The 11,413-nt window shown below is 42.1% G+C and overlaps 1 protein-coding gene and 1 non-coding gene across 4 annotated transcripts; both read right to left on the bottom strand.

Annotated features, from left to right (window-relative positions):
- Positions 1 to 69: 69 nt before the first annotated feature.
- RBMX (RNA binding motif protein X-linked) lies at positions 70 to 10,516 on the bottom strand. Of its 3 annotated transcripts, none has more exons than XM_072336520.1 (9): positions 10,432 to 10,516; positions 9,316 to 9,442; positions 9,019 to 9,125; positions 3,712 to 3,883; positions 2,527 to 2,643; positions 2,059 to 2,173; positions 1,832 to 1,957; positions 1,653 to 1,756; positions 70 to 1,152 (listed from the first exon to the last, which is right to left on the bottom strand). In XM_072336520.1, exons 2-9 carry the CDS (start codon positions 9,422 to 9,424, stop codon positions 845 to 847), a joined length of 1,158 nt encoding a protein of 385 aa, XP_072192621.1. In that variant the 5' UTR covers positions 9,425 to 9,442; positions 10,432 to 10,516; the 3' UTR covers positions 70 to 844. The 3 variants fall into 3 exon arrangements, with proteins under 3 accessions (XP_072192621.1, XP_072192623.1, XP_072192622.1); XM_072336522.1 differs by having other exon boundaries at positions 150 to 1,152; positions 1,653 to 1,741; XM_072336521.1 differs by lacking the exon at positions 10,432 to 10,516 and adding an exon at positions 10,144 to 10,167 and having other exon boundaries at positions 150 to 1,152.
- LOC140252328 (small nucleolar RNA SNORD61) lies at positions 9,198 to 9,262 on the bottom strand. Its single transcript, XR_011903609.1, has one exon. It is a non-coding gene; the product is annotated as a small nucleolar RNA SNORD61 (small nucleolar RNA).
- Positions 10,517 to 11,413: the final 897 nt, after the last annotated feature.

Here is an 11,413-nt window from a genome sequence, read left to right on the forward strand (position 1 = left end):
TTTGGAATCAAAGATGTTCCTTTAAAAGTGAAACACTACAGAGTTGCAAAAATTTGAAACAGTATGAGTAAGCATGGCTTGGGAGCTTCTTTGATGAATTGCTCAAACTTTTTTATTATTTTTTTTTTCTTTCTTTTTTTTTTTTTTTTAAACAGTATATTGTAGCTGACTTACACGTACGTACATGGTTCATTTGATGGGGAGAACTTTTTAAACTCCCCCCAAAGCAGGTGGAAGGCAAAAAAAAATAGTATTATCCACACGTTTTTTTCAGGTGGAGTGACTTTTTAAACACAAGATCTGAAGGCATTTTCTACTGGGAATACTGACTTCAGGGAACACTGGCTTGAAATTCTAGACAAAAACGTATGTTTTTGTGGAACATCCCCACCACCCTCCACATCACAAACAACACCTTAAGAATGAGATGCTGAATATGCAGAACAATCCAGCTCCATATTAGATAGTTGGATGTTGTGTGGAAGAGTTTAAGTACTGCTTGCTCCGTTCACGAGGAAAGTCAGATGGGAATTGTGGCATTTCAGGGAAACTTTACTTTGGAAATTACAACACTAGTACACAGCTCAAATTTTATACATTTAACATCTGCCTTTTGAAAGAAATGTTAACAATTTTGAAATGAAATTAAACACTGGTTTAAATTTTCTTCACAAAAGCATAAAAGTCACGGAGGGGAAAACTTAACAGGCAACAATAAAAAAAGGTAAAAACAACTTTTCCTTTTAGTAGTCCTCTGGTAGTAAAGATAGAACTTCACTTTTTTGTTTTTTAACTTTTGTTTGAGAAGTAATGTCTTGGTCCAAAAAAAAAGTTAAGAGTGTTTTTAGTATCTGCTTCTGCCTCCACCTCTGTCAGATCTGCTTCCGCCACGGCCACCACCTCTGGGTGCTCCGCGGCTTGAACTACTGTATGAATCACGAGGAGGTGGATAGCCCCTTTCCATGGATGGGGGAAGACCCCTGTCTTGTCTTCCAACACGATCACGGCCACTTGAGTAGACATCACTTCTGCTGCTTGAGTAACTTTCTCGGCTTCCATATCCATCACGTGTGCTGCCGTAATCATCATATCGACTGCTTCCACCATAAGATGGCGGGGGCCCTCGTGCAGGTGGAGCACTACGTGAGTTACCTGCAGGGTCAATGGTCAGGTAATATGGCAACACCATAAGTTATATAAACAATTTCAATCTGAATTTACAGAATTGCTGTATTAAATGTTTACTTTTACTCTTTTGTATGCACTCAGATGTTCTTTATATAATCTGCTATGTTAATGGTATTTTAAGTGGGAATTGCGTATCAGGCAGTGAGTGGATTTAATAGACTCTGAAGGAATGAAGACGGTGTTTATTCAGGCAGGCTCTTTACTGGGTACTCCAGAACAGCTTGTTATTTTAGAGAAGAAACTCAGCCACATTTTCCAGAGATAGCTGCAATTCTGAACTGTAGATTTTGCTTCTTTAACTTACAGCTTAACAATGTGATCAAATGATAACCAACAACTGCACTTTCACTGTAGGGGAAAAAAAAACGCACCACTTCCCTCTAAAACCCGATCACAACCCAGCAGAAGTCAGACTTCATGGGACCCGTACAAATTATTGCATGATCCTCAAAATGGATTCTTACCATAACTCTCATATGAATCTCTGTAGGAACCTCCACTTGGATGATCTGAGTAGTCTCTGTCACGTCCACCACCGTATCCGTCACGATCGCTGTAAGAGGAAAGACTACTGAGACTTAGTACAAATCAGTCAGATCACAGCAGAAGTAACAGACACAGACAAAAATCCAGTAGTAGATACCTATAGCCCCTGGAGGGGTATTCATCACGTGAGCTGGAATGACCATAGTCGCGATATGCATAGTCACGTGGAGGTGGCGCGTAGTCCCGTGTGTCCCTGGAACTGGGGTAATCTCTGCTCGAGTAACTACAACAAACAAGAACCGAGTTATGCCACAGTAATCAAAGATCAAAATCCTCTGAAGAATGATAAATATTGAGCCAATCTAAATCATTAAGAAAATTTACCCATCTTTAGTGCTATAGCCATCATCTCTTGGAGACATGTAGACATCTCTTCGTGACGGCATTGGTTCTCTGCGTGGAGGACCACCGTAACTGTCTCTTCCACGTGACACGGGAGCTTAAACAGAAGATTTGTAATATAGTTAGCACTTAACCACACAGAAGACTCAAGGCAATTACTACTTAGTGGTTCGTAGACTTAAAAGCATCACCTGTAGCCTACATTCACAATACTTTTCTGCTTACAAAGTCTAAAAGCAGCATTAAAGGAAGTGCAACAGATCACACATCAGTTCTACCAAACAGCTGAGAATGTTTATGATGGGAACTGATAGATAAATCAACAAGACCACGCTACGTTTAACTTCAAAAAACCAAAACAAAACAAAAAAAACAACCCAACAATGCTTGTCATCAGTTTCTGACGAGTAAGATATTACAAGATAACAAAGCAATTTAACAAGTCATTACCTCTTCCTCCCATGCTACTGCTACGCACTGGTCCCGAAGGTGCGGATCTTTTAGGTGGAGGGCCTCCACTTCGTGGAGGTGGACCTCTCTTCATGGGAAGTGGCCCTCGAGAAGACCCTAGAAGATAAGCCATGTATCAACTTGTTATTTCTGTAGTACTTACCAGTATGTCCCTAACATCTCAACTTCAGTAATCTAACTGATATTACCACTACTGTGTGATCAACAGTAAACCTCTATCATCAGACCTTAAAAATACCTTCCTCTTGTGTTTTTTTTAGTTGCTACTAGATGCTACTGGCAGAATTGAGAGCAAGCCAAATAAACCTTTTTCAGTTTAAATTCCTGTTAAGAACTGTCTTACAGAAGTAATCTAAAAGCCACAGTGTGTGCTGCAAAGGAGAAAGAAAACTCTGTCATCAGTCTTGGGCTAAATGCTCAAGTTACTGCCTTCAGAAGACAAAAGCCACCTGGGAAGATTCACTACAGAAGATCCTACATAAAGAAGGAACAGAGATACTGTAGGACATACTACGTAGACTTTCCAAGAATAGAGTTTTCAGTATTTTCAGAGGCTTTTTTTTTCTCTGCACTACAGCTTTTGCTGTTATAACTCACGTGCTGCTTTAATACTGAAAAATTGCTGAATAAATAGGTATATCTAAGTTAAAGTACATCCGGTATCGAGCTGTGTACTATCCTTCCATTTCAGAGAGCTTCAACCCAAAACAGTGTCATGAACAACGTTTAGCTTTCCTCATTGTCACTGTGACCCCAAAGGATAAATTATTTAAACAGCTACAGTTCAGTGAGTTTAGACCTCTTGCTAATAAGAGCAGAAAGCACTTCCCTTACCCTGATGGATGAGAACCACTTTTTCACCTTGAATACAAGAAAGCTTCCTTTCTCACGTGCAGGGCAGGAGTTTTGTTTCTTTCATAGCCAAAAGTCAAGTAGAGTGTTAGATGTAGAAGGGAATCTTCACATTTGAAAGCCTTTTTCTTAAGGTGTACTTGCCTAATCAAAAATTTGACTCAACTGCCGAGATTCTATTTCATGATTTTAATAATGAACAAGGAGTGCACTAGTCAGCTGTTTGACTTTTTCCAGTAGGATTATTGTCATCTTCCAATGGGATTGTCTTGTATGTTGTCCAAGTATATAATGAGATAGGTAAATACATACCCAAGTGACTCCCTCTTGAAGGTGGTCCTCTCGCTCCACTTCCGCCTCTTCCACCTCTAAGGCCCCTGGGAGGACCTCTGCTTCGTGGAGGGGGTGGTGGCCCACGCCTACCACCACTTTCAAAGGATGGCTTGGTTGCTTGTTCCACTTTAATTGCTTTCCCATCTAATGACTAAAGAAGAAGCTGCTTTACTTATTGCTCAGTCACGTTTGTATTTCTTAAATTAAGCCCTTCTTGCTTCACTATTATAGGGCTTCCATATTATATAGTTAGAGCAACTCTAGAACAGATTGAGTCTTCAGTATTAGTCCCCACGTACTCAGCAGCATGTTTGGCCTAACTTCTAGAGTACTTCATTCTTGTGGTATTGATGAAAAAAACACAGAGCAGCATCAGAAAGCATTGTGTCAAAATAAAAGTGTCCAATGACTACGGCAGCCCCATGTCATTTATTCCGTAAATGAAATATGATTTATGAGCTCCAATTTACTTCCAATTGCCACGGACTTTTGCACCAAACTGACTGCACCAGTAGTTACAGGATTAAGCTGAAGATATCTTAGCTTCAGTTGGGGTTTCTGGCAATGGGGAGGCCGTTTTAAGTACGTTTTCTTGACGTCCTGATTAAACGGTGATCACTGAAGTATTTAGAAGTAATTTCAGCATCTACAAAGCAGACTGAGTATGGTAATTCAGCCCTTTTCTACTGTTTCAAGGTGAGTTTTCAAAACAAAAAAAAAAGAGGTGACTGACCCCATTTACTCTACTACTTGCTTTTCCAGAGTGGACATTTTCTTTTTTAAGTGGATGCTTTTTCTGGAGCATAGACCTGCAGTAACAGGAACTCCGCAGACAGCTACTATGCCTCAAATATAAACATGCGTTAAAACATACTCTGTCACTCAGTAAGTGTATCCATTGCATCCTCTTTCAGAGAATACACATTTGGTCAGGAGAGTAGTCAAGATCAAGCTCTACTGAAATTAGTTCACTGCACAACTTTATTGGCAAACGCAGCTTACTCGACTTTTTGTAAGCTAATGTTTATAACAACTAATGCTTTAGAGTGTTGTTAATTGCACATTATTGCAATGAAAGAAGAAAACTGCTTATAAGTGTCTCACTCTGCGCTGCAAGTGGTTGTTTATTGAGGTAAAACTGAAACTTCTTCCTTCTCCAATGAAACCTGCCCCTTCTTGAGATCATGCACTCCAGCAGCAGATGTATTCCACCACCATACACAGTTGTAGCTACTACTGAAAAATTGAAAGTGGATATCCAAAGGTTTGACTCAATCCATGTTGAGAAAAAAATAAACATTAGCAAGGTAACACTGGTCTTGGTTTTGACTTAGTTTACACAGTTTCTCAATGACAGTTTGGCATGACAAGCTCAGAACATTCCAGGAGCACGCATTAACACTGCTAATCACTGGAACTTAAACCATTAATATTTCATACCTAGTTTTGTCATTTCTCATATCCCAGTCACCTTTCTCTCAATGGGAAAGGTAGGCTTAAAGCCTTAAGTTCTGCTACCATGACAGCAGCTGCAGACAACTAACAATGTTGAATTTTTGAGCCCAAATATCATCCCTTCCTACTAGCAGAGGCTCTGAATGCATAGATGTGTAAGTCCAAGTTGGTGGCTTTTTTAATCTTTTTTCTGTTTGAGCACAGAAGGCATTCTTAATGACTTCTAATCCTTATTTTCTTCTGCCTTGCACTTATGTACATTACTGAGGCAAAACACAGGTTTCTTTTGCAACTGCTTTCAAGCAGTCTGACTTGTGTCTAATGTCCAAGAAGATCTTTCTTTCTGCAGCAGTTAACCACAAGGTACTTGTTTTAAAATATGATAAACTTGGAAAGGGAAAACCATCTTCTTTTATGTTTTTCAGTCAAATGAACTCATCTTACTGATGAGACAGAACTCAGACAAGTCATCTCAGAGCAAGAAATTTACAATGGGCCCAAAACACCAGCTGTCAAAACAAGCACTCATTAGTTGGTGTTTATAATCTTGATTCCAAGTGTTACACGAGCATTTTTAGTACGATATGGGCACAGTTTTGTAGCATTACCTTGGTGCTAAAAAATGAATTCTACTATGTATGCTCATTTAAGGATAGCAGTAGATTTGCAACCACAATTTAAAAAATTCCTGCGCGTGTGATGAACAATCTATACAGTTTTGTTGTGTCCAAGGAACCTCAAGCAAACAATCAGAATCGTCCTGCAAACTGCTCCACATCACAAAACAGAAATTAAATGAAGTGTATTTGGAAAGTTTGAGTAGCTGTTATTCAAATACTCCAAAGCTTGCATGAACCAGCAGCCTACCACCTTGCTGATGTTTCTCCTCCAGTGGACCATTTTACTGTTGATGCTGCTGCAATTCCACCACCATTTCTGTGTTTCTTGACAATGCACAATGAGCACTTATCAAATACATGAAAGAACTGAAAATCATTTTCTATCAAGCAGAGTTTTTCTGTATTATACCACTTCTTCACAAGAAGATTTGGAAATAAGTTTGCTCATTAGAGGATGATCATCTTCTGTAGCAGATATAGTAGTATTCACTTCCAACCTCTCCACATGTTCCAGCTGGCTTGATAGGTCTTCAACTGGAAAAGCGGAATGCTTCAAATGGAATTTTATCTTTGGCTTGATGCAGATGTTTCCTCTAAAGTCACATTCTCTTTAATTATAGATTTTTGTACTCAGTACTTCAAATATGAACAACAGCTTAACAGTTAGGATGTTCACTACAAACTTGGAGTATTCCCTTGTACTTAGACAAGAAATTACACTTTATGACATGAGGATGATGACTTTGCTACCTCACAATTAAGATTTTTTTTTCTAAAGAAAACGCTGTGAAGTAGTTTAATATCTATATTGCGCGATTCAGGCTATAACTGATCCAATTTTGCAGAGAAAGTAATTTAACTTGAGAAATTCCCCTTCCCACTAAACCATTATCTCCTGACCTCCTTCCTCAGGACTAAAATTTTCAACAAGCAACGTGAGACTATATGCCTGTTCCACTTCGGAATGAAACATATTTAACCCCATTTCTTCTCCCAACTCCAGCAACTGAAGGTATGTTCTTTTGTTCTTGCAGAACTCATCCAATTCAGCCTCTTCTTCTGGCTGCAACTTTGAATTGCTTTGGAATGACAGAATGAGCTACACACTGCCCATACATCACCAGTTTCCCCTTGGCTAGGCAGGTCAAGTTTCTCATTACAGGCTGCTTGAGCTTCTGCTGTTGCATCCTTCAAAATGCCTGGATTTTTCATGAGTACTTCATCACTTCCAAACAGTCAGAACTCCCATTTTGGTCAGATTAGAATGAATTCCTCCCACAGGATGCCTCAAGCATCACTCCTCTTCAGACACAGAATGCAGTCTTTTTGAAGTATCAGCATCACTTATTGTCCAGAAGGCTTTCTGATGAAGTGCCTCGCAACCATCTTTCACATCCACAACTAAATCAAGCTAGACAGTCACAGAATTGGAACTATACACAGCTACACTTGCAGGCTTACACTGAAGGCCATTCTTGTCCAAATCTTAAGTGCTGTTTTCAAACACTGTGGTTCAAATTTCAAAGACAATGGATTTGCAGCTCTAGACACAAGCCATGACAATGATCACCCACAAGTCAGTACCTTCTAGTTCTCAAGGGATCCAGACGGTGCATTCAAAAATATAGACTCGTTTAGCTACTTCACCAATCATTACTTTCACGAATGTTTCCAATGTGAATATATATACACAACACTCAAGATCTAGAACAGCTGATTATTTTCAGAGTGATTTTCATTTAAGTGCTGCACTCCACAAGCAGTTTTAGGATTGAGGACTGGACTCCATTCAGTGCGACAATTTGTTGCTGGTGCTTGAAGTTACTCCATGCAGGGGTTCAAATGAATTATTAACTCACAGGAAATCAGGATTTTGAAACTGTAGTGAACAGGTCTTCAGAACTGTAGTAAGCTACACAATGGAGATAGATTCAGTAACAGACATGTGTACCTTTAGGGATGTTTGAACTGGTATAGAAAGAACATTATCTGACTTGTCACTGTCCATGTTAAGAAAAATGACTAGCTTAAAGAAGAAGTCTCCATACAGAGTCACACTAATCATCACCAGATTGTCCTCAAGAACCCAGAAACTAAGCAGCACACACAGCAGAAAGTCTGCTATAACACAAAACAAGGAATATCTAAGTTTAACTACACAAATCATCTGTGAACGCTACAAACTCATTTCCTTTTTCTGTAAGCGCAAATATTCACTATGATTTACTTATGGACTATACTGAATTGAAAGAAAATAGCCGTTACTTTGTACTAACATATCAAAAGCTCGAGTGTTATTCAGTCATTCTAAATAGAGGCTTTCTTAACCTTCTAAGAGATGCTGTTAGCAGAAAGCCCAATTCAGCACGATCTTTACAACTGAACTCTTCTGATTACACATGACAGAGTCTGAAATTCAAGTCAACTGACATGACAGCTGACGCCATCTGAAGAGAGCATTTATTTGAAAACTGCTGTTGATCACTTACTCACAAACTCACATTCAGCTTTTCAAACACATGGTGAAGCAAAATTAGATCACAATAACCTACATTCCTCCAACAAGCTATTCTGATGTGAATCTCAAACTTTGCCCCAAATTCAGAGATTTGGTTTCCTTTTTAAAGACTTAATATGTATTAGTTACTTAGTACATATTTTCTTTAAGTTGTGTAGTTCTGTTGCAGGTTATAAACAAATTCAATTGCTGGTTAACTGCAGAACAGTTTCACTGTAATTGGCAAGAAGTGCCACATACACACCACACATAAGGATACCTACAAATTAATGTATCAACACACCACAGCATAGCAAAGTCACATCAAACCCTTATTAGGGAAAACACTCAGTTTTCAGGGAAGACACTTCCCTAAAATATGATTTAGGCAGTACCGTGTTCAAGGACAGTAAAATCCAAAGCATCATAGGAGGCATGCAGGAGTGAAAAGCTGTCTACCAGAAAGCTCTCCATCACCAATTGAAGGTTAAATAACTAAATGACAGCCAGGCTTCACCTTCTACTGTCAAATCCAGAATCAGAGGAAAATGATTCCTACTTCATGGAGACAAGAGGAAGTCAAATCATCCTGCCAAATTTAACACTGTGACTTGTCTCCAGAATCTTCCAATGAAGTCTTACTACGAGTTAATTTAACTCCACAGAGCAGTATTTTTGGTTAGCAGCAACAACAAAGCAGATCTCAATTCCTACCTTTCCATTCATGTCTCTGGCAGCATCTTTAGCATCCGCTGGACTCTCAAACGTTACAAAAGCAAACCCTCTGGACTTGTTGGTTTCACGATCTTTCATCAGGAGGACTGCAGTGGAAATAAAACCACGTTATCCACTTCTGTAACTAGTTGCAATTACTTAACCCTTATTTAACCTGCAAACTCAGAACTTCTTAGAGAACATGATCATTTCGTAAGATCAACGTTATAAGAGTCATCATAGCTGTTTTCTGCTGTTTTTAACCTTAAAACGGCAAGAGTATTCTTTGTTTTTTACCTTCCACAATGCGTCCATATTTGCCAAATACAGCCTCAAGGGCTTTCTCATTGGTCTCTGTGTTCAGGCCTCCGATGAACAGTTTCCCAGGACGATCTGCTTCAACCATTTTGATGATACAAGAGACCTACAAAAGCACACAGTCGTCACTGACAAAACTAAAGCAGACTGACAGACAATCCCACGGAATATTCACTCTTCCTCAAGTTCAAGCCAAATTTCTTTGGACAAGATGCCAAAGAAGAGACACGTTAAGCATGAAGGGAAAAAGAATAACTACGAAGTTGAAGCAGTTGTTTCCAGTAGAGTCAACCCCAAGAAACCAAGCAAGGCTCTAATGAGAGCAGTTCTACCATCGAAGATGGTGAGCACTGAAAAGCGAAGCTTGCTGCATTTCTGCCCCCGATGGTAATATTTGCACTCAATAGCTCTCACTCCTGTCAGGTTCTTTCAGTGCCGGCGCGGCTCGCTCGGCACAAAGAAGCCCCAGAAGGCGCCGCCGGAGGCCGGGCCGCCCCAATCGCGCAGGCGGACAAGCGGCGACCGCCTTCCTCTGAGCGTCGCGCAGGGAACGGAGAGGAGAACAAGAAGGGGGCGCCGGACCCTCCGCGTTTTCCATACACCTCTACAAAATGGCGGCCACATCTGGCAAGGCCTTCTTTCCCTCCCGGCGCCAGACGAATGCCTCAGTGCAAAGCGGATCGAGCGCCCCAAGCCTCCCACCGGGCCCTCCGCTCGGGCCCCGGGGCGCGCCCGCAGCCGCCCTCCCTTTGTCCTCCTCGAGGAAAAGGAGCCACGCGGTGGGACCACGCCGAGAAACCCCCGCACCTAAAATGGCGGCGACCAAACGCCTCTCGCACCGGAGACCCCCCCGGCGCCCCGCCGCAGCCGTGCCCGCACCCCGCACGTGGGCCGGCGGGCAGGGAGGGAAGGCGGCAGGCCGGACTCCACCGCGCCTCGCCCCGGGCCCGCAGCGACGGGCGGAGCGCAGCTCCTCACCGCGGGCACAGCCTTTCACCGCGCCGCCACTTTCCACACCCAGCCCTCGGTTCGCAGGGCCCCGTTTCTCCCTCCCTAGAGATCCTGGGCCTGCTCGGCTCGGTTCGCAGCACTCACCTCCACTCCCACCCTGCCGCAACTGCGCAATGGGAACGAACAAAGGAGCTGCAGCTCTTTATAGCGCTGACGTCACCGCCGGCCGGGGCCCCGGATGCACGCGGCGCAGAGCCCAGCAGGGGGAGGCCGCGGCCCGACGGGCCCCTCACGGCGGAGGGTGTGCGGGGAGATACGACGGACCGCTTAACTGTGAGAAATAACCTTCCCGAGCACAAGGCTTCCGTCATAAATCCTCGAATAAACGCTGCGAAATGGTCACGTCCAGAGAAAAGAACATCAGACGCCTCTTTCCAGTCTCTGATGTTCTCTGTGTGTGTTAGGAAGAGTAGAACGCAACATCGCATCGGACTCGCTCTGTTGAAAATACAGAAGGAAGCAGCTCTCAAGCACTGAAACCAGGGCAATTAGTAGCTCAAGGCTTCACTTTATTAACTCTCCCTAACCTATGTTGCACGTGTGGCTAGATGTGATTGGCACTAACACAATTACATCTGAAACAGCATTAGAACACAACTGCTCTAGTTATATTAAGGCCATTTATTTTTTATCCTGTCCTTTGTCCTAAAATACACCTTCATTAGGCCTCAGGCAGAACCTGAGTTCTGTAGGCACTGCAAATGGAGCGGTATTTTAAGGTCCATTACACAGCCTAAAACATAAAGCACAAGCGACACGTCTCCCAAACGCCTGAGCAGGGAAGGAATTAGAAGCGCATGAGGATAAAAAAGGAACGTAATTCCCTCCAGAAACATAGGAAAAAAACAACTAATAACCAAAAAGATCAGTTTAATACTTCCATGACAAAGAGCAATTCTCTGGGCAGCCGTCCCTTCGGGGGTATTTATAGAAATACAGCGTTTTTCCTTCACAAAGCCTTCACTCAGGCTGCAGGGCAGCAGAGCAGCCGTTCTTTCTGTCCCTTGCCGTGGGTGACCCCCCACTCGTGGGGTCCTTTTCGCTCCTCACACTGACTTGGTCAGTT

Source organism: Excalfactoria chinensis, chromosome 4 (genome assembly GCF_039878825.1).
Source record: "Excalfactoria chinensis isolate bCotChi1 chromosome 4, bCotChi1.hap2, whole genome shotgun sequence".
In the NCBI taxonomy this organism is placed as follows: domain Eukaryota; kingdom Metazoa; phylum Chordata; class Aves; order Galliformes; family Phasianidae; genus Excalfactoria; species Excalfactoria chinensis.

Coding starts and splice junctions, on each gene's coding strand:
- RBMX (XM_072336520.1), bottom strand. CDS start 9,424: ATGGTTGAAGCAGATCGTCCTGGGAAACTGTTCATCGGAGGCCTGAAC. Junction 3,884..9,018: donor CCAGAGACATGAATGGAAAG/GTAGGAATTGAG, acceptor CTTCTTCTTTAG/TCATTAGATGGGAAAGCAAT. Junction 2,644..3,711: donor TTCAAGAGGGAGTCACTTGG/GTATGTATTTAC, acceptor CTTATCTTCTAG/GGTCTTCTCGAGGGCCACTT.